The sequence below is a fragment of the Dermacentor variabilis genome, chromosome 2 (assembly GCF_050947875.1).
Source record: "Dermacentor variabilis isolate Ectoservices chromosome 2, ASM5094787v1, whole genome shotgun sequence".
Lineage (NCBI taxonomy): Eukaryota > Metazoa > Arthropoda > Arachnida > Ixodida > Ixodidae > Dermacentor > Dermacentor variabilis.
Genome location: NC_134569.1, coordinates 27,925,879 through 27,940,394, shown reverse-complemented (window position 1 = coordinate 27,940,394; position 14,516 = coordinate 27,925,879). Strand labels below are relative to the sequence as shown.

General features: G+C 41.3%; 1 protein-coding gene across 5 annotated transcripts in view; it reads right to left on the bottom strand.

Annotated features, from left to right (window-relative positions):
* The window catches only part of HDAC4 (histone deacetylase 4), a 308,518-nt gene that overhangs the window by 5,647 nt on the left and 288,355 nt on the right, over nucleotides 1-14,516 (bottom strand). For all 5 annotated transcript variants that reach the window (XM_075679990.1, XM_075679992.1, XM_075679989.1 and 2 more), the window contains 5 exons: nucleotides 14,265-14,362; nucleotides 12,452-12,570; nucleotides 10,661-10,730; nucleotides 7,627-7,775; nucleotides 4,381-4,516 (listed from right to left, as the gene is read on the bottom strand). In XM_075679990.1, the coding sequence (XP_075536105.1) occupies nucleotides 4,381-4,516; nucleotides 7,627-7,775; nucleotides 10,661-10,730; nucleotides 12,452-12,570; nucleotides 14,265-14,362 (572 nt within the window). The remainder of the gene's footprint in view (nucleotides 1-4,380; nucleotides 4,517-7,626; nucleotides 7,776-10,660; nucleotides 10,731-12,451; nucleotides 12,571-14,264; nucleotides 14,363-14,516) is intronic.

The following is a 14,516-nucleotide window of genomic DNA, read 5'->3' as shown; positions in this document are numbered from 1 at the left end:
CCAGATGAAGATATGCTTACATAAAAACCGAAGAAAATGCGCAAACAGAATGTGTGTCAATTGTTCTGATGAACAGTTGATACATGTCTAAACAGATGGCATTTGCAAGCACATCATTTCAAGATACGCACAAAATATGAAGTTCGAAAGAATTATCAGGTGACAGCAAAAAACGGCACCGAATAGGTGCTATGTCACAAATCAAGAACAACAAATGCAAACAAAAGCAAAAAATAGTGACATGCTAGTAAAAGGGCAATATAGTGTTGTACGGGTAAAAAAGAAGGGAAACGAGGGAAGATGTGAAGGGCTGTGTGGTCAGGCAACTCAATTTTCCAACACTTTCATTCAAACCAGACGCAATGGTATCAAACTTATAGATAAGAAAGGATTCATGGGCTTCTCTATCGTAACTTGAATGAAATCCCGATTCAAGCAACGTGACTTTCATCTTATCAAATGAGTGGTCAGGGAGATGTACGTGTTTTGAGATGGGTAGGTTGGACAACATATTAGCGTGGGATTTGTGATTGTTAAAGCGCAATCTAAAAGGCCCTTCTGTTTGTCCAATATACTGTTTTTTGCACAGTGTAAATTCAAGCAACGTGACTTTCATCTTATCAAATGAGTGGTCAGGGAGATGTACGTGTCTTGAGATGGGTAGGTTGGACAACATATTAGCATGGGATTTGTGATTGTTAAAGCGCAATCTAAAAGGCCCTTCTGTTTGTCCAATATACTGTTTTTTGCACAGTGTACATTCAAGCATATATATTACGTTTTTAGTATCGCAGTTGAAATCGCCTTTGATATTTAAACGAAAGTTTGAAGCCGTACTAGTAACCTGCTGCGATGCACACATGTAGGGGCATACTTTGCATCACAGTTTTCGGCAAGGATGGCTTCCGACGGCGTCAGGGCGGTCATTCTTAGAAGATGATCATAGTATATCTCGAATATTTATAGCTCTACGGTATACTACATTAGGCGGTTGCGCGAAGATGTCTTTGAGGCGTTCACTTTGCATTGGAATATTTTGGTGCTTCTTTAGTACATCTGAAATATGCGTGACTGACGCAGAATGGGTTAGGACAAGATTTGCCTGGGGTGAGGAAGTTGGTTTCTTCGCAGTGGACAGAAGCGTCCTACGGTCATGCACGTCTGCATGTTTTATTGCATCGTCAATTAGTTGTGGCGGATAATTTTGTTTGGCTAAAGTGTTCTTTAGGGCTGCGAAAATTTTTTGAAACCCGGATTGTTCAGAGCACATTTTTTTGAAACGTAAGGCCTGATTATAAGGAATGCTAGTCTTGCAATGTTTAACATGGTTACTATCGAAGTGCAAATATTGATATCGGTCTGTCGGTTTTTGTACAGGGCAGTAGATAGTTTATCATTTAGCACTGAAATGCTGACATCAAGGAACTTAATAATAGATGCAGAATACGTGTGAGAAAACGATATGGATGGATGGGCATTGTTAAAGCCAGAAATGAAGGAAAGCAGCTCCTGTTCACCATGTGACCAAATAAAAAGATCTATAAGTTTGATACTGTCGCACCTGGTTTGAATAAAAGGGTTGGAAAATTGAGTTGCCTGGCCACATAGCCAGTCACATCTTCCCTCGTTTCCCTTCTTTTTTACCCGTACGGCACCATTTTGCCCTTTTACTAACACGTCACTGTTTTTCGTTTTCATTTCTTGTTCTTGATTGGTGACATAGCACCTATTCGGTGATGTTTTTTTGCTGTCACCTGATAATTATTTCGAATTTCATATTTTGTGCGTATCTTGAAATGATATGCTTGAAACGCCATCTGTTTAGACATGTATCAACTGTTCGTCAGAACGATTGACACGCATTCTGTTCACACATTTTCTTCAGTTTTTATGTAAGCATATCTCCATCTGGTTGATATGCGCATGTATATAAACTGTACCTACGCCATGAACTGTATTCTGATGAAGGCCGGACCCCGGCCGAAAGGTCAATAAATCGCTTCATACGTGCGTCTACTTCACTGTATGTACTTGTGCATATATTTATTTTATTTATTTATTTACTTACAATACTGCCAGTCTCATATCGAGACCATAGCAGGTGGGCATATGATTATACATACATTTCATGGTTTATATACCGAATGGTAAGAACATGAAAACATGTAAATGGAAATACATAAAACAGGTTCAATGCACAATTTTACAACACTAATAATATGAAAACAAGAGAAACTCACAGAAATAGTACACATCAGGTTACATGTACGTAAGGATTATTACAGTGTTATAAAAACAAAGAAAGAAACAAAGGGGGTAAATGTTTAGCTACAGTTCAAAAAATGGGAGTTCTGACGATTATATATGCATAAGATCTATTCTTTCCTAATTAATTATTTCATCTTCTAATAACTTAACGAAATCAGACTGCGATACTGTGTTAGTTACAGATGCATCTAGGTTATTCCACTCACGAACAACGTGGGGGAAAAAGGAAGACTGAAAAGTATCGTTATTACAAAGGAACTCGTTTAGTGTATATGCATGATTATGACGAAGTACGCGGGATTTAGAAAAGGTAACATATGCAGAGGCATTTATTCTTAGTCGGCTGTGTAATATTTGATGCAGAAATTTTAGACGAGCTCGTTTTGCTCGTACAGCCGAAGTTGCAAGCCCTGACTGTGTTAGAAGAGGAGTAGGGGAATCACTGCGCCGGTATTTTCGGTGGATAAACCTAATTGCCTTTCTCTGGATCCTTTCCAGTTTAGATATGTTTGTTTTAGTGTACAGGAACCATACGACATTAGCATACTCAAGGACAGGTCTCACAAATGTAATGTAAGTTAAAAGTTTGACGTTAGTTGGTGCCAACCGCAGGCACCTTTTGAGAAAGAAGAGTTTTCGTAATGCACAAGAAGTAATGTTGTTAATATGTGCTGTCCAGTTAAGGTCGGATGTTATTGTTAAAGCAAGATACTTATGCTGTTGAACTCTAGTTACGAGGCTGCCGTTAAGTGTGTAGTGGAAAAACGATGGGTGCTCTTTTCTCGTTACTGTCATGCAAACCGTTTTGTTTGTATTAATGGTCATTGGCCAGTTATCACACCATTAGGTTATTTTTGCTAGTGCATTATTGAACAGAACTTGATCTTGGTGATTGCGTATTTCTCTGTATATTATGCAGTCGCCTGCAAGCAGTTTGATTTTACAATCAATGTTTTTTGTAATGTCATTGATAAAAAGTAAAAATAATAGCGGACCTATTACTGAGCCCTGTGGGACCCCTGATGTGACAGGCACCGGATCAGATGGGATGTTTTCGATGATGACAAATTGGGATCGGTGAGATAAAAAGTTTTTTATCCATGCAGTAATGGGTCCATTGCCAATCGCAGCTGTAATTTTTATATAAAACATATAGTTAGAGGGGATGTATGAGCACATACAAAAGCTATGGGAGAGTACAGTCAAACCCAGTTAATATCAAACCTGGTTAAATCATATTATCCCTTATGGAGAACAATCTCTGAACACTGAAGTTGCAGTGAGAATACTAAGCAAAATGAACAGTTATATCAAGTGAATATCTTTGGCAGCTTATAAAAAAGCTTCTGCCCATGTACTGCAAAAAATTTGAAATGTGGTTCTTTCAACTTCATGCCAGTTTGTGTCAGCATTTCAGCACTTTCTGTGCACAAACCTCTGAGAAACATTATGTGGCTGACTTTGAGCACAAAAAAATTGTGACTGCGTTTTCTTTTGTGCAAGGATTGAGGCAACCTGGCGAGACAGGCTTCTGCACAGTCATTTTGGCTGAACAGGAATAAGCCTGCACCATTCTTGCCTTCAATGATGTCTTTGAAAAATGCTATTTTTTTTTGCCAAAACGTTGGCAAAAGTTGGCAGCCAGGCTCATTACTGGCTTCATTAGAATTGGAATGAAACTTAGGATGGGCTGCTGTTCATTTTGCTGTCTATTTAGCCATTTATGGCGAGTATTGGAACACACGTCCCTACACACACAACAGATTGCAGTGTGGAAATAGTGCGAGACACACACAAACAACAAGATACATAATGCTGTATTTTATCACTATGTGCCTTGATAGTGTTGAGAGTGATTTTGGTTGGCTTCATGTATGTGCCAAGGTTCATTGAGATGTGGGGCTCTCGTTAAACCTTCAGTTGCAAGTTAGTGCTTGCATGTGCTGCACTACTTTCGGTCCCACGTGTTTCGCACTATTTTCACTTTTTTGGCAATGTACCCATGAATTGGCCCCAAATGTATACCCTTCTCATATTCTGATGCCCTTGGGAAGCTCTGACACTACTACGTGAGATGGCATTGCGGCAGAACAGACAGAGATCATCACTCACTGCATCTGTGCAGCAGCCATGGAGAGGGAGGCCAAGGCAGTGACTGTCTCAACCTCTTCCTTCTCCTTCTGCTGAGCCTCAAGCAGAGAGGAACCCATGGTCGGTGCCCACTTCTTGACGCACGGCCAGTGTGGTGCTGCACAGACGTGACAATGTAGTATGTGAAAGGCTTGGCTAAGCGGGACATTAGTATTTGCATGGACAAAATGCACGCAAAGTGCAACATTTCAACAGAACTGTTACATGCAAACCACGTTTAATATTCCAAAGTTAGAATGAATTGTGAGGCATACAGAAGTGAATTCTGAAATATGTGCATTTGACCCCCTGATGCTTTTCTTTTTCTTAACTAAAGGGACACTAAAAGAAAATATTAAGTCAATGTAAACTGTTACCATTCTATTCCAGAAACTTTGTCGTTTCTTTATTGGGTCCTTCGTTACTTGGGAGAGCTTACCTACTAGTTTCCTTGGTGCCTAACCTCCCACTTCAATTGCTGCTTCTGGAGCCAGCCTAGTCACGGTTTCATTCATTACATCTATGTAATCTTCATCTCTCTGTTCTAAGGCTGCACATTTGTTGGCAAGCACCAGCCTGAATTGGTAAATTGTTACAATTCCATTCCAGAAACCTCACAGCACTTTATTCGGGCCAAGAAAAGACTGCTTTATTTGTGCCAAGAAAATTTCAGCTGAAGGGTCCGGATGTCTCTAGAGCAATTCAAATCGCCCGCCCTCGAGCAGGTAGTGGTGGTGTTGCATAAGTTATCATTGCTCTTTACTGTTGTCGGCGAATAAAATGGCGCCTCACACAGGGCACTGCAGCTTTTGGTGCAACTCACACAAGCCACGATTCCTCTAGTAGTCGTTGCTTTTCCACTATGCTCAGCTTTGAGGCAAACTTGAATGACCTGCTCAGGATAAGTAAATTTGAGAATCTCGCCGGTGATTTGTACAGGAAAAACATTGATTCACAGTGGAGGAAAAGAACTAGAAAGCTTACCAGCAAGTATATGACCTGTATGGCGAGCAACATAGCGACAAAGAACATCAAGCGGAAAGTCAGAGAAGCTGAGAGAATCTTATGGGTGGCGGCAATGGAAAAGAAAACTGCTGTGAGTAACTACTTAAGAGGAAAAAAACGAAATCAGGAAAGAAACAATTTACGATAACTCAAAGGGAAGCTCGTTACTTTTCGAAGCGAGATCAGGATGCCTTAGAACATGCACTTATAAAGCAAGATATAAGAAGGAAGAAGAAGCATGTGCTTGCTCCGGTAAAGCTAGGGAAACAATGGAGCATGTTTTATTAGAATGTGAAGATATTTGCCCAGCGGTCGATTTAGGCATCTCTGGCCTCCTTGAAGCCCTTGGGTTCAGCGAGAGCAGGGGGAAACTAAGAATGTACGCGTAGAAATTAGTAAGTGGCGATTGGATGATTGGTAGAAGAAAAGTAGGGAAACAACAAACAACCGAAGTGTGCGAAAACAAAGTTCACAATAGGGGTTCAGAAAGTTTGGTTATGGGAATTCATCGCATTTTTTTCCCTTTCTTTTTCTTTTTTAACATAGGTAGGACATTAGGCAATATATTAACAAGAGCTTGGTGGCGCAACCCACCACCCCTTTCCAGAGGGGATGCTCATAACATCCATCCAGCATCCATCCATCTAAAGCAAAAACGCACAGCCATGGAGAAACCAAACTAAGTTGGATTCACACTGCAGCTGCTTTTGGTCAAGTGGTGTGGACCATTCGAGCATCCCATGTCATCACATGCACATGGAATTCTGATACTTGCAGTCTGAGTGCATTTAATGAGCCAGCAAAACCAGTGCAGCACAATGTGATAATGAAACTACTGAAACGTGAAAGCATACACGGCGCAGAGTCGAGCAAAAATAAAACCTTTCAACTGCCCATGTCATTGGCAAGGGTAACATCGATGAGTTCTTTTTTCTAAAGATTTAATAGAACTGGACAAGTAGCATTTCCTTCCATCTTATAATGCATGCAATGATCTTTTTATTATGAGTGGTTGAGTATTACATTTGACAACAACTTTCTGTGGTAGCACAGCCAAAGCTATGCGCATGAGCGTGCACGTACGGAGCTTCTGTTCTTGTGTTACTAAACCAAGCAGTGCTGATGTCTTGCTGGGGGTTTACAGGACCAGGAAAACCAGACATGCCTGACATGGACACCATAAAGCCAGAAAACTAGGACCAGCAAGAAATGGAAATCGTTTTCCTAAGCAAGCTTATTATTTGTTATGAAATAAATCTTGAACAAAAAATAAAAATAATTGGTACGGTTTGTTTAACGCTATGTAGCTTATAGTTGCTTATATTCTCAGAGTACATGCAGATGCGCAGTAAAAAAATGTGTCCTTTGGCGCCGCAGCCTCGGCTGCGCAACTACAGAAAGTTGTCGCATGGTGTAGAGACAGAATTATAAGGAAGAGTGCCTATGTCATCAGGCTAATGCTTAAGTGTCCCAAGTAAGTCTCAAATTGTGTCCTACATTTACCTGAATTTCTCGATTACTAAAGCTTTGCTCGCGATAATATTGACGCCTTAGACTTTCCGGAGCATTAATCTATCACTTCAGCTTAAATTAATGCTTGCCTTTAGTGTCCATTTACAATGCACTAAATTTTCAGTAAACAGGCGTGGCAGGACCTGTTCACTGATATTTGGTGTTGCTATTAATACCAGTAAACATGCACAATATCACAGTAAAATTATCTTCTCAATGCTGTTAGTGATCAGTGCTCACAAGTTTATCCTACCATATGCACCAGAACACTATAAACATGATTCACTGGCAAGATTATCAAATGTACTTAGCCTGAGCAAGTCATTCAAGTTTGCCTCAAAGCTAAGCATAGAGGCAAAGCAATGACTACTAGCGGAATCGTGGCGTGCCTGACCTTTGTATTCAGAAATGCAACTTAACTTGAAGCTCATGCTTGAGTTGATATAAATGACGCCTGGTGTGAACGCGCCGAAGACGCTCATTGCGTTTCTTTTGGTGCGTTGACGACTGGCATCGTTTAAATCAAGTCAAGCATGGGCTTCAAATTAAGATCCATTTCTGAATACGGGGGTGAGTCCTTGTGCACATGCTGTGAGTCTGATGAGATTGGCCTGTCCTTTTCAATTACTAAGGGGTGAGCACACAGGAAGAGTGTAGGAAGCTCCTTCCCCCTCACATTTAAAGATTCCCAGCGTTGGTTTTCATGTTTACCTTGAATGGCGGCAGTTTTCTGCAGCAGCTGGACCGCAGCTGCACAAGGCTGCCGGGTGATCTCTTCTTCGCGCAAGGGTGAGCACTCATCTCCGAGCAATGCTGCTACACACTCCTGAGAACAGTCACATATGGACGGCAGGTCATATCTGCAAAGACGAAAGAAAACAATGAAGAAATGTGCTCATGAGTGGCACTACATGTTGCAGAATGACACACTGCTGTTCTTACTTAGCAGGTTCTTCAAGAGAAAGCTCCACAGATCTGCAGAGCGCTAAAGGGCCCTGACAAGCGATAATTGTTTGCAATAAAAATTGAGTGATTTCTAACTGTGCAACAAGCACTACTTTGCAGAATTCCTCAAACTATCTCACTTACATCAGTTTTGCAATACATCATCAGGGTAAATACGACCACAGGTCAGCACAGTAAGTGGACACTAACTCATGCTCACTCACATTCATGTCTACTCACACTCACCAGCACTCATTCCCGTTCATACTAATGTCCAACCACACCTTTTGTCACTCACTCCCGCTCTATCCTACATCTACGATATCACTGTGAAGCGAGTATGAGTCACTGTGCTCATGAGCAAGTATGCTGACCTATGCATACGAACGAAAACTCAGCTGTACACAGAGCTCACAATAAGAGCCAGTGCAAGGGTTATGACTGAGAAGCTGACCCTACTACCTCACAATAAGCAGGAGGTGTATTCTACAGGAATACTTAGGAATGATAGAAAATAGCTACAAACTGGAAATAATCATGTAGCAGCAAGCTGACGATCTATGTATCTCCAGTGTCTTAGAATGTTTCATCAATGCACAATTGTACAAAAACTATAATATAGTACTGAAATAAAGCTGCCGTGTCAATACGGCCTAAACTGAGCATAGTTTTCTCCAGCTGGCCTGAGACTAAAACAAAGACAACATGAGCCTGTCTGGTGCAGTGCTATAGCTGTTTGTGGCATTTATATACAGTTAAACCTCGATATAACGAAGTCGGTAAAATCAGCAATTTGCTTTGTTATATTGAAATTTCATTCTATTGGAATTCCACTTTTTGTGCAAAGAAGTACACTCACCGATCGATTTTTTTTTACACGGAAAGAGGCCATAGAATTTTCCGAATTATCGGGCAATTGAAGAAAGAAAATTTGAATAAGAAAACATTTCCTTTTGATAAACTTGGGAGTCGACTACGAACGATACGGTTTCATGTCACATGCATCGACAATATCTTCTCGGCGGTACAAATTAAGCGAAGCCAGCCATGCTTTCACGTGCACTCCGCCCCTGCGGCTGACAGCATCGCCTGCATTGGGACGATGCTATCATGAAAAGTGCCAGCAGTGACGAGTGAATGCTTCGTATGCTTCTCGCTCCAACGGGTTACCAACACTCGAGATTACACAACCTCCAATACTAAACGTGCAGTAAGACAGCATACATGGTGCCACGCTGTCTCGGCATGCCCACTCTTTGCACACGCAGCGGATTACCTCTAAAGTAAGGTGCACGGCTGTGCATGCGCTCAGCCGCACTTACAGCCATGCGCAGCCACGGCCGAGAAGCGCACCAATGCCCAACTCCACCCCCTCGCGCACGCTTGATGTTGTTACTGTGAGTTCGTTCCCCTCCCCCCTCTTTCCCTTTGCTTGTGTGGGAAGGTGGCACTCAGGACGGCAACATCTTTCTTCTTTGACCCTCGCAAACTTTAAAGGGACACTAATGGCAAATACTAAGTCGACGTGGACCGTTTAAATACCGTTCCAGAAACCTCGCAATGCTTGTTTCGTGCTAAGACTTAGGTTCATGAGAAAATTGCATCTGAAGGGTCTGAATACCTTTTTCATAGTTCAAAGCTCTCACCACCCAGCCAGGGGGATGGTGACGCTGCATACGCCATCACCACCGTTTGCTGCCGTTGGTGAGTAAAACGGCGCCCGACAGATGACGGTACCGAGCCAAGACAGAGCGGTAGATTTGTGGCTGCCGCTGCTCTTTGGTCAAGTGGTGTAGACACTTGGGCATCCCGCAACATCACGTGGAAGTTGAATTCTCTGCTACTTGCAGTTTGTACGAGTCTCACGAGCCAGCAAAACGAGCGCAGCACTACGCGATAACGAAACTACTGAAACTGAAACTTGAAAGCGTGGGCGGTGCGGAGCCGAGCGAAAACGAAACATTTCGACCAACTGTGTCATTGTCATGGGTAATTTCAATGAGTTCTTTTTTCTAAAAATGAAATAGAACTGGGCAAATAGCATTTTATTTTGTCTTATAATAGAATACAATGATGTTTCTTGTAACGAGTGGTCGAGTACTAGTCACAGAGTTTAACTGAGGAGTGCTTTTGTCATCGGGCAAGTACTTGAATGACCTGTGGGAGTCTCTAATCACGTCCTGCACCTACCTCAATTTCGCAATTATTAAGGCTTTGTTGGCGATAATATTGGCGCCTCAGACATTCTTAAGCACTGATCCATCACTTTAGCTTGACTTAATATTTGCCCCTCTAGTGTCCCTTTAACTCACACCTAGGGCACACAGTGCACGTGGCATGGCAGGATCTTATCACACTTGGACTTTATATGGAACATGATGCAGCTCCATTTCGGCGGTCAGTCTTGTCGCGCAGCGAGCGATTTGAGAGGTGCTTTTGCAAGCAGCCGCTTGTAACTGAATAATTTGACCATCTCAGTCCACAGAAGCTCCCATTTATTGTCTCGGCATTTCTTTATGGCGGCAGTGAAATTTCATTATACTGAAATGGCATACAAACACACTTCGTTATATTGAGGTTCTAAATACATGGTGTTCTATGGACAAGAGGTTATGAAAAGTTAAATACTTCATTGTATCAAGAATTTTGTTATATTCAAGTTCGTTATATCGAGGTTTAACTGTATTATCTTTTCGCAGACAGCAAGAAGTGCAACATCACATGCTATCATTAATATTTAGCACAAAAGAAAGAAGCTTCAAATATGATACAGCAAGAATAAAATAAAAACCTTACTCACCCTCCCTCTAGAGCAAGCACGAGTTTGCCCTTGGCTAATGTCATCAGCTGCTTCGTCATATAGGCAAAACCTGCAAAACAACCATTCAGATCACTGAATTCATGACTTTGAGCTTCCACTGTTGTTACTCTAAACTAGTTCTATGACCAGGTATTATATAAAGTAATAAAACCAACCCACTTTTCAGTGATGAAGTGAAAAAAAAAAACAATAGCATTATTTTGCATGCACTATATCAATTAATGCACAGAGCAATGCAAGTGTGGAAAGTAGTGGTAAACATTAGCAGCATAAGCGGTTGCTATAATCAGAGCGTTACATTTTTGTATAGTTATTCGGTGGAGAATATCTAATGTTAGGTAGCATCAGACCTCGTTTCGCACTTACAGATATTGATGTGGTTGATGACACACAATGTAGCAGTTCAGTCCTTGGCAGCGTTTTGTGCATGATTGTGTGAAGAATTTGCTGTTATCGCTGTTACACTCATTTTACTCGACCCTGAATACATAAAATCTATTATTTCTCAACTATTCAAAAGAGGAGATGTGCTTTAAAAGCCACAGGAGTATATATAACAACTGAGAACAAGAATGCTTGGTTAGCTTATTAACTATCAAACTCATAGAGCCCGTACTAACAGCAGCTTTCAGAAGCTAGGCCATTAAATACCTAAATTCTTAAACTTGATCCAATATATATTGAACCAGCATATCTGTCCACAAAATCAGTAGAAGTACAGTTTAAACATGCCATTTATGCCCTGCTAACCACAGTTACCACCACAACTTATTCATGTGTGCTAAGTGTTTGCTTTCCCTTTGATTTCTCTCTGTACATTTATTCCTCTTTGCTTTGATAAATTTTGTGCACTGATGTATTTTGCTCCACTTACCGAAACTCTGTATTTATTGTGATTTGCATTTTATGCTAATGTATAATAACTGTAAACATCAAATTGCTGCCAATGTTTATTTTATAGTCCTTACCAGTGGTTTATCTTATAAATGAACTGTAACAATAAAGAATAATCATTATTAAAGTTGGTTAAAAGAAAAGTAATCCGTAATTTAATGAAATAAAATAGGACAGGACAGAGGAAGGTGTGAACAGGACAAATGCCAAAGGCTCATCGGGATTTGTACTGTGTGCATATTATTGAATACTGTCGGTTTTTTGGTGCTGGTAAATTATCAATCACGACATTTGCAGAATCTACAAAGAGGGGAATGACAAAGCGAAGTCCCCAAGTCAACACACTGGTTTCAAGCTGAGGCTTTCCTTGTTTGACCACAGTTGACCCCATCTCAAATCTCCATCTTTCTATGGTCCTTTTTGTTGTTTGCAATGCTTGCAGGAATAAGACATATGACTTGCACCGTATATAAATAGTCATATTAAAGGCATTCTGACTACACTACAAAGGTCATGTCAAATGTAATTCGAGCTGCAATCCACCATTAAAGAGTTTTTGTGCTTGTTGCTCAGTGTAGCTGCTGTAGTACCATGTAGCACTGCTCTTTGCAAGAGCATTCAATGACAGCATTGCATGACTTGCCATATGTCACTGGTTTTGGAAAGGTTAGACTGGAAGGTGTATTCCAAATAAGTTTTGCAGCAAGATGACACATTTTATTCAGCATACCGCACTGTGCCCACTAAATGTCCCACCTTGTTATACGGCTCTTGCATACTGCCATTTCCGAAGATAAGCGTTAAGAGCACGGTATACAGTAGATGCACTAGCGCAGCCATGCACGAGATAATGAGGGAAACAAAGTGTCATCTTACAGGCTGGTGATATCTGGTATCCACCAAGTGGAGGTGGGTGGCCAGCAGCTGCATCAAATCCCGCTGCGACCAGGACAATCTCCGGGTCAAAGTCTCGAGCTATGGGCATCACAATGGTCCTAAAGATAAAGGAGGAACCAAATATGCACACAACAATCCAGACAGTTTCCTTTAGCAAGGACACACACTGACATACAATTCCTTTTGCCTCAGACTTGGCTAACTTGTGCATTTTGTCAATTGCTGCCAAGTGATAGAAAACTTGTGGTGTGTGGTACTGGCCACTTAGAGGGTGCCATTTTCTCAGGTGTTGGTCACAGTTTATGGGAGACGATTCAAGCGATGCGAACTTTCTTTCGTATTATCTCACTGTGGGGCTACTCATAGAGTAGCATGGGGAAGCACAGAAATGGTACCAATGCACAGAGAAAGTTGTTCACATTGTAGCACAATACAGAGCAAATTTCCAGGGAATGTTACACTGCCACAGTGGACTACTGAGAAGGCACTGTGAACCTTGACCATATGTAACACCGCTTGTTACCAGGCATGCTCAGCACCACCGCGAGCAAACACATGCTCCGTATCTTGTGAGAAGTGACTCAATCAAATACTCTTTTTTTCCCATGCACCAATAATGATTGGAACTGCTTAGACTGCACATTATAACACGCCACTTTGTTGTTTTCTGACATGTTAGTAAATACTTCTTATTGTTGTGTTTTTGCATTTTTGTACCTTTATGCTTACCCTTCTTGGACCTTGAGTCTGCAGTATGTATTAAATAAATGACAAATAAATAGAAGAGGCCTTATCACAAGAAAAAAAGGAGTAATACGTAATCCCAACAAAATATAATTATCAGTCTTAAGACTGCTGCCTCTCATACACACAGGGTCCTGATTATTTGGCTGTACGTGTTCAAAAAAAAGATTTTGCACTCACTGCTGCACTGTTCTTGCTCAAATTTTGCAGAATTATTGAATTCTGGCATCGACTTCGTTTAGTATAACATTTGGCACAGTTAATTGCCTGGTTTCTAAGAAAAAGTGCAAATTTGCCTCCGCTTGGGGGGTTGTGAGCTGCTGCCGCGACGGCGCAAGCATACAGTTGTGTCGCCACCTGCCGTCATCTGCAGAAAGCAGCATTTCAGGGAGGACAGTCGCCTGTTCCAGGACCGGGCAACACGCAGCAGCCCTCCCTGAAACACTGCTTTCTGCAGATGACGGCAGGTGGTGATACAAGTCAATGCCAGGGCCGGTTCTCCAGACGCCATTTTTCCCATAGACAAAAACAGTTTCTCATTTCTGTCTTAAAAAACAGGTGACTAATTTTGGCAAGTGATATACTAAATGAAGTCGACGCCAAAATGCAATCGTTCTTCAAAATTTGAGCAAGAACAGTGCAGCGGTGAGCGCAAAATCTCTTGTTGAACACTTGCAGCCAAATATTCAGGACCCTGTATGTCAAAGAGATCAATTTAATTATACTACCAAGTGTCAATAAATAAATGAATGAATGATATTTTAGGGTACCTGGAAGAGTTGTTCAATTCACTAATTTACAAACTAAAATAATATATGAGAAAAAATAAAATAAAAAATAAGCCGCACAAAGAGAGGTGCTGCCACACCTTTCTGCCTTAACAGTTTGATAGATAACCTGTGCATGCAAGCTAAATATGCACACCAAAAATGGAAACATACAGCAATAAAACCAAGGACCACCATTCATATGAACAACACAGATACACTGAGACCTCTAGTGAAAACCTTTCAAAAATAGAACTAGCATGCAGTCGAGTTGCACTCACCGAAAAGCTGCGATGTACTCGGCATCGCCCATCGGGGGGTTTAATGCACCGGACCAGGCAATGTTGATATTGAAGCCTGTGCCATCGTCAATGCCAACCTAGGAAAGGAAAGCGATTAGATATCTGATACAGGGATTGATTGACTTTAACATTCCAAGGCAACACATGATTATGAGAGACTCCATAAAGAGGGTGTTCAGGATTAATTTTCGCCACCCGGGCTTCCTTAATGTGCACCCAAAGCTCAGCACA